The sequence below is a fragment of the Acanthochromis polyacanthus genome, chromosome 7 (genome assembly GCF_021347895.1).
Source record: "Acanthochromis polyacanthus isolate Apoly-LR-REF ecotype Palm Island chromosome 7, KAUST_Apoly_ChrSc, whole genome shotgun sequence".
In the NCBI taxonomy this organism is placed as follows: Eukaryota; Metazoa; Chordata; class Actinopteri; family Pomacentridae; genus Acanthochromis; species Acanthochromis polyacanthus.
Window position 1 is genome coordinate 6,137,274 of NC_067119.1, and position 16,626 is coordinate 6,153,899.

Genomic DNA, 16,626 nt, shown 5'->3' on the forward strand with positions numbered 1-16,626 from the left:
TTTTGGATTTTTTCAGACAAGGAAACAATATTTTTGGTTCCGTAAATGAGGACAAATAGAGGGATAAGACACTTAAGCTTGACAATCCTGATGAAATACAGCTTAAATAAGTTTTCCCAGCTAATTTTAAGATCTCAAAATCATATCTTATTTCAAGAAATCTTACCAAGCCATTTTTCACGTGTTCTATTGGCAGATTTTTTTTCTCACTTATTTCAAGGTAAAAGTTCCTTGAAATAAGTTTATTTTTCCATGTATTGAGAGGGTCATTTTTTTTTCCAGTGTAAAGGCCAGGTTTGTCTGTCACCACAAAACATGCAGCGTGGTGTGGGGTTTAGCATGCAGATTGCATACATGCAGAACTCTTACATAAGAAGCTGCTGTGAAGCTTTGGACTCCCGTCTGTTGTTCTGGTTCAGCGTATTTCAAATATCTACTCTCGAGCGTGACAAATGTCAAGCTTTGCCTTTTGAAGCCCTCATTCGGCTCACAGTTAGAGGTACAGATAAAGGCTGCTAAAAACTGAGTGTGTATTTTTAGGAGCATAAAATAAAATGATGCGGTGATGGTAAAATAAGATATCGAGCCACAGTGCGATGCCTTCTTGACACATTTTTAGGTGCGAGCAGCGAGGAAGCGCTATAAAAATTGCCCCACACATGTTGAGTGAATCCGTCTCTTTCATTGCCTCTACATAAATTGCTAAGAGACACACTCAGCAGACTGCTCACTGTAGCGTTTCCCAAGTTCAGAAGTGCTTCATTTATCAAAAACCCTTCAGGACCAGATGGTTTCGGAGAAAGACAAGTTTTTAACCCTCTCAATCCCGAGCAGTTTCTAAATGTGTTTTACTCACTGTGGGCTCATTTGTAACTGCAATACAAATGCCTGCACCCCTATGGAAACAAAACAGCTATAGCTACAAGTGAAGCAAACTCAAAAATGCCTTCGATGCAGTTGTAATACCATAAATCATAACAATTACTATTATTATGCAAACATTAGGAAACCATGATAAAACTTGGAATCAGCATGCACATTAGTCTACCAATACTGGAAAGAAATGACTACATATTTTAGATATGAAAGTACTTACATTTTTTCATTTATTTTCATACTTGTTTCCCTTCTGCTCTGTATATACACTACCTGCAGTTCAATCTGGAAGTCACTGACTATTTTTGTCATGTTACTGTTTTTTGTTTTGTTTTTTAACAGAATGCTTTTGGAGTAAATGGTTTATTTTTTTTGCATTTTTTTCAATCAAGGCATGCCAAATAAAGTGATTTCGATTAGATATCATGCCTTGAAGCTTAAATTTGGTTGATTTTCTCGATGGAATAGCGCGTCAAACAATATAGTTGAAAGGCTGTTGAAAAGTGGAAAATCTGATGGTTCTTTTTTCTGACTATTAAGTTGTTATTTTGGCTGCTTTTGTTCAGAGAATACATGCCTTTCAACCCTGTTGGTAGGTCATGCTTTGATGATGTTAGTCAGCTTATGAGGACTGTCTTCAATGCTTTTTCTTGTTCTCCTTTCAAAATAAAAGTACAGATAGAAACAAGCTATCAACGGCAGAAGTATTGGCATCGATACAGCTCAAATTAACTGACACTAATACTACAAACAAGCCCCAAAAACATGTAAGAAGTCTATTTAACACTGCCTGAGCCAAACATGTTTTTCATTTTGTTTGGAATAAATGGTTTATTTTGCCAAAATAAAGTGTTTTTGATGAGATATCATCATTTTAAGCTTAGATTTGGTTAAGTTTCTTCATTAGTAGTTCATGTACCTCTGAAAAATTTAACATTTGAGGATTCTTTCTGTTTTGCAAATTTCTTCTTCAGATAAATGGTGCAATTGTGCCCATTTTTAGTTGTTTTTATTAAAAACAGCTTGGCTTTCAAACTTGCCTGTGGGGTTTTAGGGTTCAGAGAGTTAAACATTGAATTGTAAATGAAATCACAAACTCGTAATCATAATATTTCACAAGAGGAAAAGAGAAACGCATGCTGGCGTATTTTAAAATGTTCATTAGCAGCGATGCCTCACAGCCTATTTTCATACCGCTTCGTTCTTTCTTGTTGAACTTCTCCAGGAGGTCAAAGTTTGAGCTCGTACCGTTGATTTGATTCGAGGGAATTTTCAAACTCACATCAGAGGGGAAGCGCTTTGATTTATTGGCGAGAATTAATTCCCCCTCTCTCGCTCTCCCTTCATTTATGATCGGGGCATACAGGAGGTAAAATGTCAGGCAGTTGATAAATTATGCAAAAATGTCACCGGGGGGGGGGACTTGACGGCTGCACAAACCTCTGAGGAGTGGACTGGATGGTCGTGTGCATTAATACTCCGACGTAAACACTCGCCGAGCACATAGTGTACCTGCAGAACATATGCACACAACGCATTCATGCACACACACCAGCTGGCAGGATGCAGGACGGTGAAACGCACCTCGGGGCGACAATCCTCGGCTCCTGTTGGGAGCCAATAAGCTCCTGCAGCGTTTATTCCTGTATACTCATCATGATGATTCTTAATGATGAAGTCAGTCTGAATAATGATTCACAGCTGAAGTCTCTCTACACGGCTCCATGTTCAAGGGCAAACGGGTCTCCTGCTTCTTATTAGAACGAACGCCGCCTCGTCCCTCCCATGATGGTGCAGTAATTTGAATAAGTAGTACTGAAAGAGCTGCTAAATTTGTGTTGTTTTCATACAGGCAAAGTACACTTTAGATTGTATTTCAGGGTGCAAAAATGCATTGCCGAGCCTAAAACTTAACACCACTTGAACTCCATTCAGACAAACGGTAACGTAAAATGACTATTAAAGACTGTGTATGGAAAAAAAACAGTCAGTTTTTGCTTTTTTTTTAAACAAAAGTGTACACCATTGTCATATGGTGAAAACATTAAGAAGGTACATACCGTATCATGGATAGTGTTCTGAGACCTACTCTTTCTGAGGTACGTTACTTTTGTGTCTTTAGTCTGAGACTGTGTTTAACCCAAATGATGTATGTCGTATTTTTTATTGGATATTCCAAGTACAACTTAAGATACGTCCCTATTCAGGAGCACCATCCTTCAAGATGACATTATATGTGCCCCATTGGATATTAGGTATATAGAGTCGACAGTCATCAGCATAATGACGGAGCCGGACGTTATGGATTGGAGTGATATTGCAGAGTTACTGAGAGCTACTCGGCTTTGTTTTTGTACATTACATCATAGATGGTGCTTTAAAAGGCAGATTAACACTCTGACTTTCTATCCTTTAGATAAAAACAGCTTTGTCCTCCCAGCAATATAAAATCATATAAGTAAGGTAAGACATCTGTTCATACAGGTGCACTGCAGAGAATTCTTGTATATGAACTGTTGACAGTCAGTGTTTTTTTTTTCCTTCTAAAATGTCTTGGCTCAGTCTTCAAGGCTGGAGATGCTGAATCTATTTTCTTCTCTGTTAAACGGAGAAGCTGTAAGGTTGAGGTTTTTCATGTTTTTTTCCAAACTTGTAGAGCGTTTACAGTGATATTTATATCGGGTATCGTTCTCCTTCTTTCCATTGATTTACTGGTGTTTTGCTGCATTTTAGGGAAACTGCTGATTATGGAATTGGCAAGAAATAAATAAGTTAACATCACATAATGTAATGGCTGTATTCAACTGTGAGCTCTGTATTATAAATAATCTGGAGATGTGAACAGGCTGTATTGAGACGCCAAAACAGGGTTTTTTTTCTTAGCAGCCCGTTTGTCTCGTCCCAGCAGGACAAACTCAGGTGTAAATGAGAACATTGCAATGGCTCCTGTCCCAGTAAATACAACCAAGAACCAGCATGAATAACACCAGGAGAGTAGAGTAGCTCATACATGTTTTAAATCACAACTGTGCTACCAATCTGAACATGCACTCACTGGCCACTTTATTTGGCACACCTGTTAACAGAAATACCTAATGAGCCGATCATATAGCTGCAACTCAGTGCTTTTAGTCATGAAGACGTGAAAACAACTTGCTGAAATTCAAACTGAGCATCAGAATGAGGAAGAAAGGAGATTTAAGTGACTTTGAACGTGGCATGGTGGTTGGTCTGAGTATTTCACAAACTGCTGATCTAAAGGGATTTTCATCACAACCATCTCTCGGATTTACAGAGAATGGTCAGAAGAAGAGAAGATGTACAGTGAGTTGTGTGGACCAGAATGTCTTGTTGATGTAAGAAGACAGAGGAGAATGGGCAGACTGGATGGAGATGATAGAAAGGCAACAGGAACTCAAATAACCACTGGTTACAACCAAGGAATGCAGAATAACATCTCTGAACCACAATAACCATGAAGAAGATGTTCTACAGCAGCAGAAGACTATAGCGGTACCACTCCTGTCAGCTAAGAACAGGAAACTGAGGCTGCAATTCACACAGGCTCAACAAAACTGGACACTAGAAGATCGGAAAAGCCTTGCCTGGTTCGATGAGTCTCCATTTCAGCTGCGACATTCAGATGGTCAGAATTTGGTGTAAACAACATAAAGCATGGATCCATCCAACCTTGTATCAACGGTTCAGACTGCTGGTGGTTAATGATGTGGGGGATATTTTCTTGGTACCAACTGATCCTGGTTTAAACTCCACAGCCTCCTGAGTATTGTTGCTAACCATCTCCATGCCTTTATGACCACAGTGGACCATCTTCTGATGCTACTTCCAGCAGGATAATGCTCCATGTCACAAAGCTCAGATCATCTCAAACTGGTTTCTTGAACATGACGATGAGTTCTCTGTACTCCAACGACCTCCACAGTCACCAGATCTCAATAGAGCACCTTTGAGATGTGGTGGAACAGGAGATTGGCATCATGGATGTGTGATGCTATCATGTTAATATGGACCAAAATCTCTGAGGAGTGTTTCCCTGTTGAAAGCATGACACCAAGAATTAAGGCGGTTCTGAAGACAAAGAGGGTTCAACCTTTTACTAGTGAAGTTGACCCAATAAAGTGGTCATTGAGTGCATATTCAAGCTCTGCCTGCTGGGTTTCTTTCACTGTTTGACTTTTGATTTATAAAAAACTGTTAGAACAGTGCAGTTATTTGCACTTTAAAGCAAAAGTGATGCAAAAATTTCAAACTATTGCCGCTTTAATGGATCGTGACGATATAACTTCGTGTTTCTGAGGCGTTGATATGTCTGCAGCGGTATTTTATGAAACAGTAATCAGATAAAAAGTGTCAAGAGCTGACTTATTTCTAATTTTATATCCTCACCCTTTGCATCTCTCTTTCCCCTTTTCTGTCTTCATTCCCAGGTGGTGAATCTTTCTGGGGGAAACCTTTCAAGGATGAGTTTCGACCAAACTTATCTCACACCGGCCGGGGGGTTCTCAGCATGGCCAACTCGGGTCCAAACACCAACAAGTCTCAGTTGTAAGAAATGCTTTAAATAAAAAAGAAAGGGGGAGAAAAAAAAACACTCTTTACTAAACTTTTAACCGTCGCTCTGTGTTGGGGAAGTCAGCCAACAGAGAATTGTGTTTTGTTTTTCTCTGTCTCTTTGTTCCTTTGATTTCTTTGTTGAGGCCCCACAGGTGAATAAAATGAGAAAAATGTGTTGCATATATTGAATGCACACTTACAGCATTTGCTTTTTTTTTTGGCATTTAGTAAGAAAAATATGACATTTTTTTAAAGCAATAAAAGAAACTTGAACATTTGAACTTGTCCCCTGAAAGAAAAGTATATGTCTAAGAAGTTTTTTGGGGGGATAATTTACCCTACAAGTACAAATATAGCAAAACGGAAACTGTTTTCTGTTTGTTTCATCCTTGATGATGCTTTATTTAAACCTCCATTCTTTTATAAATGCTAATGAAAAAAGTAATAGATCACACAATAATTAAACATGTCTTTATAAGAGAAATTAAAGTAGTCATTTGGACCTCAAAGTGTCCTCAAATCCACATTATGATATGCTAAAGACGATTTATTCTGGTTATCTGCTGCTTATAAATGATAAAAATGATGGCGAAGTGGTCACTAGTGTTATCCTTGCTTAATCTTAAGCCTCATAAATGTGCCTTTTTTTGTTGTTTTGTATATTTAATTAAACTTAAGCCAACAGACATGGCTTTTACTCCTGAAATACATGACTCCTTTGAAGGTTTTTTTTTTTTTTTTTTTTTTTTACGCATTATTTTTTTTTCTGTTCAATCCTTGCAGTAGTTTTCACATATTTGTCAACTGAATTCTGTTTTGTGCTAATAGAACGCTGCTTTTGCTCTGTTTTTCTTTCAGCTTCATCACATTCCGGTCTTGCACCTACCTCGACAGGAAGCACACAGTGTTTGGCAGGTAAACTTTGTGTTCTTTTCTTCCGTAAGTATTAAATCACCTTTTTGTGTGCGTTCAGGCATTTCTAAATTAAGTGCTTTGCCGGCTTTTTAGATTAGATTAGATTTAACTTTATTGTCATTACACATGGACAAGTGCAGGTAACAAAATGCAGTTTGGCATCTAACTAGAAATGCAAAAAGAAGCAAGTGTAAGATTTACAGGACGTACAGAGATATACAGGGTGAATGAGACATAACCATAAAGTACGAATGGTTCCTTATATACATAATGCACCAAATATTGAGATGCTATGCACATATTTACAGATTATAATATGCAGTTGGAGGTGCAGTGAACATACTATGCACATAGACATAGTATAGGGATACATATGAATGGATATTGACATAATATACAGATTATTGGAATGGTATAAACGTACTGTACAGGTGCAATGAACATGCTATGCTAATGGATATAGGGATATATATGAATGATATGTGTATGTACATGACCGTTAAAGCAACCATCACTCCTGTGTTCTAATGCTACATTGTGTTAGCTAATGGTGTTGAAAGGCTCATTGATGATTAGAAAACCCTTGTGCAGTTATGTTAGCACATGGATGAAAGTGTGAGATTGTCTTGATGACCCCAAACCTTTGAATGGTAGTATGTATTTATATTTTTGTTCCATACTTGTTTCCCTTCTGCTCTTGTAGACACATCCTGCAGTACAGTCTAAATGTCAGAATTTTTGTCATTCTTTTTGATATTACAAACATTTAACTCACATTACTGGTCAATTGTTTTGTCCTTGGACAGCATGAAACATGACCAACACCAGCTGACATGAAAGAACAATTACAACTTGCCTGATTGAGAGCAAGCTCTTAAGATCTTTCTCCATTTTTCTCTCATAAATGGACAGATTTTGTTGTTTTTTGTTGTTCTTTTACTCTGCCTATTCAGCCTCCTGTCTGTTTGTGTAGTTCATTTTGAAAGGCGACTGTCCCAACGAGAACCAGAGAGTTTGGTGCCATTTTCTAAACTTCTTTCTCTGAGTCTTTTTGTGACTTTGCATCTCACTTTCTCATCCTGTTTTTATCAAATTCTTTATCACACATTCTGTTCCTTTTGAAGCTCCAGACAGCGAACACCATATTTTGACTTTCAGTCGCACTTCTGTCTGAAAGCGGTGAAAAATTTAGCAGAAGCTGAATCTTAACTGATGTCTCACTCTCTGTCTGCTGAGCTGAGCTGAGCCTGATCTTAAATGGTCGTCTTTTGGAGAAAGCTTTGGCCGTCGTCTAAAAATATTCGGGTTGCTTTCAGGTGACTCATTCTTCACATGGTCAACACACTTAAAAAGGTTCTGGTTTAACCTTGAATGCAGCTTTTTATACTCGACAGACTGTAGTTGTTGCACATTTAGTGGGAACCATGGTGCAGCTTTCCTCAACCTGATCTGTCAACTATGTGAATACTTGACAGAAACTTTTCAGTTAATATGATGGTAAAGGACAGCCAAATAATTTTTTTCTGACCACATATATGCATTTCCATGTTTCCATTTTTAATTATTATTCCTGTACTTTACTTTTATTTGAGAAGCTTTTCTCACAAATCAATTTGTCACACAGCCCTAATCAGTTGCATATTTAATTCCGTAAGATAAAGTAATACTACACTGGAAAATCACAGATATTAAGAAAGATTTTGAAAATAGAATGAATATAATGGTGCCAAATGTGCTATTATATCCTAAATCTTTTCTATTTAGTTGAAATTAGTCTGTTCCTTTAGGCTTTAAAGCTGCTGTTTTCACCAGTTTTAATCAGTGAATCAGTTATTTTGTTTTATTAACTCATTAAAACATTTAGTGTATTAAAAAATGCCTGTCATTATTCCCAAAGTGACATCTTTAAATGTCTTATGTTGTTTGTCAAACACTTGCAAGAAGCTAAAGGGAGAGGGAAAGATGGGAAACGAGATTCAACGAAAGTCTCTTGCTGGACTTGAGTCAGTGATGCTGCACTTCATGGTCAGTGCCTTAAACCCCAAGGCAACCAGGATGCTTCAAAAACAATCTATTTTGGCAAAAGGTTTTATTTATTCTACTCTATAAACAGGCAGAAATAATCTTACGCCAGTGTGGTACTGTAACTTTTCAGGATACAAACAGAAAAAATAGTGTTAGTGTTCCTGACAGAGGTCTTTTTCCTGCTTGATGGGACCTTTAAATATTGACTTTGTTTTTCTATGCTAATGGCGGTAATGCTGGAGAATCTGAATAAGTCAGACAATAAGGACACCACTTGTAAACAGAAGTCTTTATTCTCATACAGGTTGTTCAAATGTTTCATTTTTATACTAAAAGCAATGTGTATCATAAGGTTACTATAGATAGATGGGTAGATGAACAGGTAGATGGATCGAAAGATGGGTAGATGGGTCGATGGATTTGTAGATAGGTAGATGGGTCAATGGATTTGTAGAGGGATGGGCAGGTAGGGTAGGTAGGTAGATGGGTAGATAGAAAGGTTGATGGGTCAATGGATAGAAAGATGGGTAGGTAGGTAGATGGGTACATAGATAAGTAGGTAGAAAGATTGGCAGAAAGATGGGTAGACGGATGGATAGGTAGGTAGGGTAGGGAGGTAGATGGGTACATAGATAAGTAGGTAGAAAGATTGGCAGAAAGATGGGTAGACGGATGGATAGGTAGGTAGGGTCGGGAGGTAGATGGGTACATAGATAAGTAGGTAGAAAGATGGGCAGAAAGAAAGATGGGTTGAACGATAGATAGTTATAGATGGGTAGATAGGTTGGTAGATGGATAGTTTATTAATCCCAAGGGAAATTCAAGACTATAGAGCTGTCGCCAACCGAAGAAAGTCTTGAGGGACTAAAATGGTATCTATTCTTCAACTAATATGTATATTTTCTGTAGATGAACAAAACAGTCAACTGTGACTTGAGTGCACTCGACCTGTTAGTCTAAAAAAAATTCAGAATATAAACATAAGTAGTTTTGGCAGTACATTAAAGCGACGACTAGAAAATCTCACAGGTTTCTTGAATTAATCCCGGAAGACAGTAGATAAAGTTCTTTCCTCCTCATGACAGTAGCACCAGTGATAGTTGAACTAATGAGAATTTGATCAGATAAAAAACTTAACGACCAACCAAATGACCTGGAAACTACAGCCCTGCCACATGTTCAAACTGTGGTGGATCTAACACTCTGTAATATTCCTTGTGTTGCATTAGGTCACTTTAAGAACCATCCATTTTTTTTCCCTTTATGGTTATTTGTTTGGTCTTTGCAATGTCAAAAAACAGTGCTCAACTATTACCCATGGCAAAGAAAAGCAGTAGAAATTGTTTTGAGAAGTTGAAATGTTTTGACAAGTCTGCGTGGAGCAATTAAACCTAGTGTATATTAGTTGCACGTTAATGCAGATTTAATTGTGTAATCCTGAAAAAATGAGAAGAGCTGCTTTAATGGTAGTATTGGATTTTTATATCCTTACATTAATATGCAAAAGGACTTTGTTTTGGCTAATCCAGCAAGAGACTAATCAGTTACCTGGCTTTGTGGTTTTATCCAACACCAATTTCTCAAACATTTTTCATGAAAATTAATTATTTAACAATAGATCATTTTACCATTATAGAGGATCTTTATCCACTTTTCAGACACTTGTTGTCCAGATAGTTTTGTCAGCTTTTTGTAGAACTATCGCAGCTTTCGATCTCGAAATTGCTTAAAAATCCTGTCAGACGTTTGAAGAAACTTCCTGAGTGTTTAGATCTTAAAGTGAATGTGGGAAACAGGCTTGAGATGACAGTCCTTGATAAAGAAAATTGCATTTTGAAGTGAACTGAAAGTTTTGAGGCAGTGCGAGTTTTAGATTTGCTGATATCGTGAGGTCAGTGAGTCGGTAAGTGTGGGTGCTCCTACGCTGGTCTGAACATGTGGAAGCCGAGCACATGTGGCCGAGAAGCATCCCCCGCTAGCTGTTTACTGATAGCATGTGAATGCTCTCTCCACATGCCAACAGGGGCCCCCACCGGAGCAGCTGGATAAAGAGTTTGCAGTTTAAAGAGCAAACCGAGAGCAACTTCTCAAAGTGCTCTGCAGCGGGGGACTTGCTAACAGATCGCCTCTTTCCTTCAGCCTTTCACAGACTCTATATCTTTGCCGGCTCTTTCTCTGCTGTGTTTACACCATAAAGCCAATGTGCTGATAAGAAGCGCTATAAATGTTTGCCTTTAACTGAAACCCGTGTTCGCTGTTGACTGAGGAATATAATGAGGTCTGCACAAATCCCTCAGCCGGTAAATGACATCCTCTGGTTATATAGAAACCCAAGAGATGATTGCGCACGGGTTTGTTTCACACACATACCAATAAAAAACGGTTTGTTCATCGTCTTATGTGACTTCAAGAACGAAGGCACTTTATTGATTTTTAAATCAGTTAGGTTGCAACACTGCAGCCGTAAAGCAGACGTGATCAAAATTATTGTGTCGCTCCATTTTGACAGCATAAAAAGGTTGCTTACAGTGATGAACGGGGGTAGTAATAGCTGATGGTGCAGCTTTACAGTCACTTTCGGCCACTGTTATCGCTTCATTCTGTCTGCAAAAGTGAGCTTTCTTCCTTAAAACCGACTACACAGCAGAAAAAGTTGGAAACTAGCTGGTCAGGAATGGTGTTTAATAGCTAAAGAGGCTGATTTTTTTTTTTTTCCCCTCTGGAGTTGGTTGAGACCAAAAGCAGAGCTTAAAGAGAGTTAATAGTGGACTTAAATTCATCAGATGACTCCCAAATGAATGTTGTTGTTCCACATCTGTAAGGTATTTAAGTAAGCAACTGTTTGCTGTCAAGTTTGTCCAATCATCTTTAAAGCTGATATGTATCACGCATAATTTTGTTGTCTTCAAGTGACAAAAGACAGAAGAAATCATTATATACAAGACTAATATATCTATAAATCCTGACTTGCAGATGTTGGTAGTGTGCTGTTTTAGTAGTTTGACTAAAATTTGTTGTAAAATAGTTTTGATTTTCATCATTTATGATGTTGGGGCTTTTTTTTTTTTTTTTTAAAAAGATGAGTCTCCATTATTCCAATTTTTGTAAATGACAAATACAACCCTTATTAAGTTAAAAGCAATCACTTGGTCTCATTTAAGCTCTTTGCAAACATTGAAGCTGCAACATTGCTTTCTTCATCAATCTGTCATTTAGACATAAGTCATATTTACATTACTGGTTGCTCACGCTTCATTCAAAGTGACAGAGTCCACTGTCCATGCTCAATATTGACTGTACATCAAATAGCTGAATGCATAATAAAATAAAAACATTAAATTTAAATTCGCTATATACGAAATGATTTAACTCTAACCGAAGTTACGAAACCAATCCTGTCTCCCTGTCGGGTATAATTTATAACTAATAAATGAAGTTGCTGCGGTTGTTCCATGTGCATAAATGTGCAAAACTTTCTTTAAATGGATCCTAGCACTGTAGGTATTAAAATAAACCTCAGAGAAAAACTCCTGTATAAACAGCTGGAAAGCAAAAACTAAGCTTCAACCTGGATTACATTTATTATCCGTGAATCTTTTTAAACCAACCTGTTACTGTCTTCATCACAGTACAGTTTTATTTTACGGGCATTTCAGCTTGTAATAAATTGGAGAACGACGTGAATGAGAGAGGGGTTTTGATGTTTTTAGATTAATATTGATTCTGAAATGTGAAGAAGTCCTCCTCAAATCAATTCACATAACTCGAAGTACAGTCGCATGGATGTACCTCGTCGTTGTGTGACTGCATGTAGTTTAGACTCCTGTCATGTTAGATTAATAGAAAGGAGTGCAGGTCTCAGAGTGGCTTTAGTTTAACATTCTTCTTTAGTCTCTTGTTGACTTCTCATTGACTGTCCTTCTTTCTTATTCTTTGTTGACCACAAAACTGTTCAGATGATAACACAGTTTAAATGTGTAGGCTGTTTTCGGATTTTCCCATCCGTCCTGTTGTCGTAAACATAATATCCCAAGTATATATTGAGGGAATTTCTTTAAATTTGACACAGACATTCACTTAGAATCAAGGATGAACTTGGTGGTCAAAAGTCCTCCAAAGTTTTGGGCTGTAACTGAAAAAAATCATACAAGAATTATGGCAAAATTTCACACATGTAATACTGGGTGTCAAACTCATTTTAGTGCAGCCCAATTTGATCTCAAGTGGATCGGACCATTAAAAGCATAGCATACTAGTCGTTAAATAATGACAACTCCAAATTTTTCCTTTATTTTTAAAAACGTATGTTCTGAAAATGTTCACATTTCACTACTTAAAAAATGAGACACAAAATGTCAAAAGTGAGAAGCAAAATGGTTAAAAAAAAAAACAAACATGATATGAAACAAAACAGAAAATAGACAGACGTAGTCAAAAAAATTTGAAATCAACAACAAAATGATCAAATGACAGAAATGGGACAAAAAAATGACAACAGCAAGAAACAAAATGACATACAAACAATACAAGCGAGGCAAAAAGCACAGAACGACAAAAACGATACGCAAACAACGAATAAAGTAAAACACAAAATGACTAAAAAAAAAAAAAACAAAAAAGGACAAAAAAAAAAAACAAAAAAAGACAAAAAAAAAAAAAAAAAAAAAAAAAGAATGAAAAAAAAGCAAAAAAAAAGAAAAAATCAACAAACGAAAACAAAAAAAAAAGACAAAAAAAAACACAAGTGAGACAAAAAGGAAACGCAAACGACAAAAACATGAGACAAAATGACAAGTCAGATAATAAACAAGACAAAATATACAAAATGAGATGCAAAACATCAAAGCAAGAAAAAAAGACCAAAATCAGACAAACGAGGAAAAAACAAATGAGACAAAAAGTTACAAAGCGACAAATAAACACAAATGAGACAAAAACACAGAACAACAAAAATGATACACAAAACAACGAATAAAGCAAAACAAACTACAAAATAAGACAAAAACCAAGCGAGGCAAAAAAGAAATAAAACGACAAGAACATGAGAAAAAAGACTTGTCTTGGTTGAGAAATCATTTAAAATTTATAGTCCTACATATTTAATAACTACTTGATGGTATTTTATATTGAAAAGTAGTTGATGTTGACCAGTAAAAAGCCTGGTTTATAATACATCTCTGTCTCTAAATCTCATTTCCTGAAATAGGCTGCAACTTTTTTCTACCGTTATAGCTTAATGCCTCAAAGGACTCCAGTGTGAAGTCTTGGCATTCAAAAAGACTCAGACTGAACTTCCTGGATCGTATTTCATCTTCTTACCTGCTGCAACACATACACACGAATGACGCCTTTTTCCTGCTCTTTGACACGTTTCCGTTGTTAAACTCTCACACCTTCCTGCCATGGAAGGTCGGCCGCGGAGTCAAATAAAGTTCATTTCTCTAAATCTAGACGGATAACCTCGCAGGGACTGGAGCTCTGCTTCATCGTGCTCCTTGAAATCAGCCCACAGCGCTCTTGTCATGATTGAGCACATCAGTCTTCACTTCAGACGTGTCGTGTTGAATGGTAAAAATGGCTGCACTGGCTGTGAATTTATCCAGCAGCCTTAAGTCTCTAATCATTACATTTTCATCATATATTTCATTGTGACAGATGTGCTGCCCTCGTTTCATCTTCCCTGTCGAAGATCAATTCGACGTGGGGCGACCAGGTCTCTCCTGCTGCTGTATGGATGTATGGAGGACTTGTCATCTTAATAAATGAAATATCTTTCTTTTTTTTCTTTTTTTTTTTTTTGTTCCTCCTTAGGGTTGTCGGTGGATTCGAGACCCTCACAGCTATGGAGAATGTGGAAAGTGATCCAAAAACAGACAAACCAAAGGTAGAGTCTATCTTTCACCTCTAAATGTAGGAATCAGAAAAAACAGGTTTGTTAAATTACATTTCGTTTTACAGTTTTGAACTTTACCTGACTTCCTGGTCCAGAAGGAATTGAGAGAGCTTAGGTGTAGAATCAGTTAAAGTTCCAAGATTGGAAACTTTAAAAGCAGCAGAAAGGAGCAAGGCTCGGTCATAGTGCCATGGCGTCGTTTTGACCCTTACATGGATCATCTGAAGGTCAGGTAGTAAGACTACAAGTGAAGCAGAGGCCAGTAAAAGATGAGCTTGAAATACCAATGAGGTGCTAAGTTCAGTTTGCAGAGCAGAAATGTTGTCATAAAGCTGCTTTACAACCGGCAAAGGCAGCCACATTTGTTTTTTTCTGGGTTCATGTCGATGCCAAAAGTCATTTTCTTCAAAAAAAAATAAAATAAAAATCATCCTGTAAACAGAAACTTGATTTTCTATCTTAGTGTGTGGCAGATTATGATGGAACTTAACATTTTAGATATTTTATCATTTACGCATCATTTGACGGTGACTTTCTGTTTCACAGTCGGAGATCAAGATCATCAGTACGACTGTGTTTGTGGACCCGTACGAAGAGGCTGATGCTGAGGTTTGAATTTTTCTGACTTCATACTAATTTTGTTCTCCCCACAGAGTGCACCAAGAATATTTTTAGTAGCGCACTGACACAGGAAGCACTTTTCTTTTCTACATAGTGTGCGTACTTAGAGTGCAAAGTGGATCTGTATTAAAGCACATTTGTCTGAGGTTAATTATACACAGCAAGCCATTGTCATTAAGGATATTTAAGGATGTTGACATTAGGGATGAGCAGTACAGATAAACAGTTCCTTCTCTCTATGTACATGTTATGATTTTGTGTCATTTTATCTTCTCTGGTGAATATTTACCCCATAAGCTTAATGCCATCACTTAACTTTAATGGTTATTGTTTTATTTAATGCAGCTGAAGAATCTATCATCCTAAAAATGTTTCATTTCAGACGATATCACAAACTTTTTTAAATACATACAAGGAGGAAAAAAGGATTAACCAATAAGACAGAAGACAAAAGACATTCACGTCAGAAAATGCTTTTTTTTTTTTTTTTTTTAAAAAGATTAGCTATATAACCTGGTTGTTCCACCAGGGGGAGGAGGCATCACTCAGAGTACTGTCAGGTCCATGTTGACACGCAGAAAACGTTGTGAGGATTCAGCTAGCATTGGGCACCATGACAGTCTTCCATGACACTTAATGCCTACCAGCCAAAGCTTTCACAGAAGACTTTGTTGTGGTGCCCATTACTAGCTCAACTCAGGGTTCTCGCCAGCGCATTTCAGCGTAACGGCCCGTTACACTGTCGTACCGGAACGCTACTCTGTCAGTTCAAAAGATTACGCTGTGATTAGGGCCGCTACGCTGTTATTTTGACAGATAATGCCATGTGCGTTTGTTTTTATCGACTGGGTGCCTATCTAGGTTAATTTATGTCTCCCAACCTCAGCCATACTTTCCTGTCGATTGACCCGTTCCTGTCTAAAATTAAGAGTCGCTTCCAATTTCGGGGTTGCAATTAGCATGTCTCGGTTGTTTCCGTGATGCCATGTATGGTGAATAGTGACCTAAATCACGAGCATTTGGAGCATCTGCGTGATGCTCATTGGCTGACATCTGGGCCGGCCGCTCGCGAGATTTAATGAAGGCTATTGCGCGTGCGGGAGGACCTGCCGTTACACTGTAAAAAAAATCCTGGTGAGAACCCTGCAACTCCCATAATCTTTTCTGCTTCTCAAGAGTTCCGTGTTGGTAAACAGAAAAGATTGTGGTAGATTAGCTCGCAATGGGCACCATGACACAGTCTTCTGTAATGCTTGATCTTATAGGCTAAAGTGTCCCAAGAATGTAGCAGTGGCTAATAGTCCTTTCCCTTAGAACAGCTGTTCAAGAGATATAAACTGAGCAGTAATTTCAAAAAGCATTCGAAGTGGCTAGATCAGGACACAAAACGGTCACCATTAAGTTCATTTTGTGTCAACTAATCATGCCTTGGAGATTATTGGTTAAGAAAACTGTTCAAAATTTGCATACTTTGGCTGCAAACCCTCAACAACTGAAAAACCTTCCAAGACCAAAAGTCTGCAAACCTTTCTAGACCTCAAACACCTTTAGCACTCAAAGCTTAGCCAAATATCTGCCACCAATATGTAGCACTATTATGCTATCATCGACGTCTAGTCAAATAGATGGAGTAACAAACTTGCATTGCTCTTAATACCTGCTTGCACTGTTTATGTTCTGAGTGTAACGTCCAGTTTGAATCTGGCCCATGTAAGGATGCC

The 16,626-nt window shown here is 37.7% G+C and overlaps 1 protein-coding gene across 1 annotated transcript in view; it reads left to right on the top strand.

Annotated features, from left to right (window-relative positions):
* The window catches only part of ppil2 (peptidylprolyl isomerase (cyclophilin)-like 2), a 50,147-nt gene that overhangs the window by 30,555 nt on the left and 2,966 nt on the right, over nt 1-16,626 (top strand). Inside the window, exons 15-18 of the mRNA XM_051951037.1 lie at nt 5,325-5,442; nt 6,310-6,366; nt 14,203-14,275; nt 14,831-14,893. Of these exons, the coding sequence (XP_051806997.1) occupies nt 5,325-5,442; nt 6,310-6,366; nt 14,203-14,275; nt 14,831-14,893 (311 nt within the window). The remainder of the gene's footprint in view (nt 1-5,324; nt 5,443-6,309; nt 6,367-14,202; nt 14,276-14,830; nt 14,894-16,626) is intronic.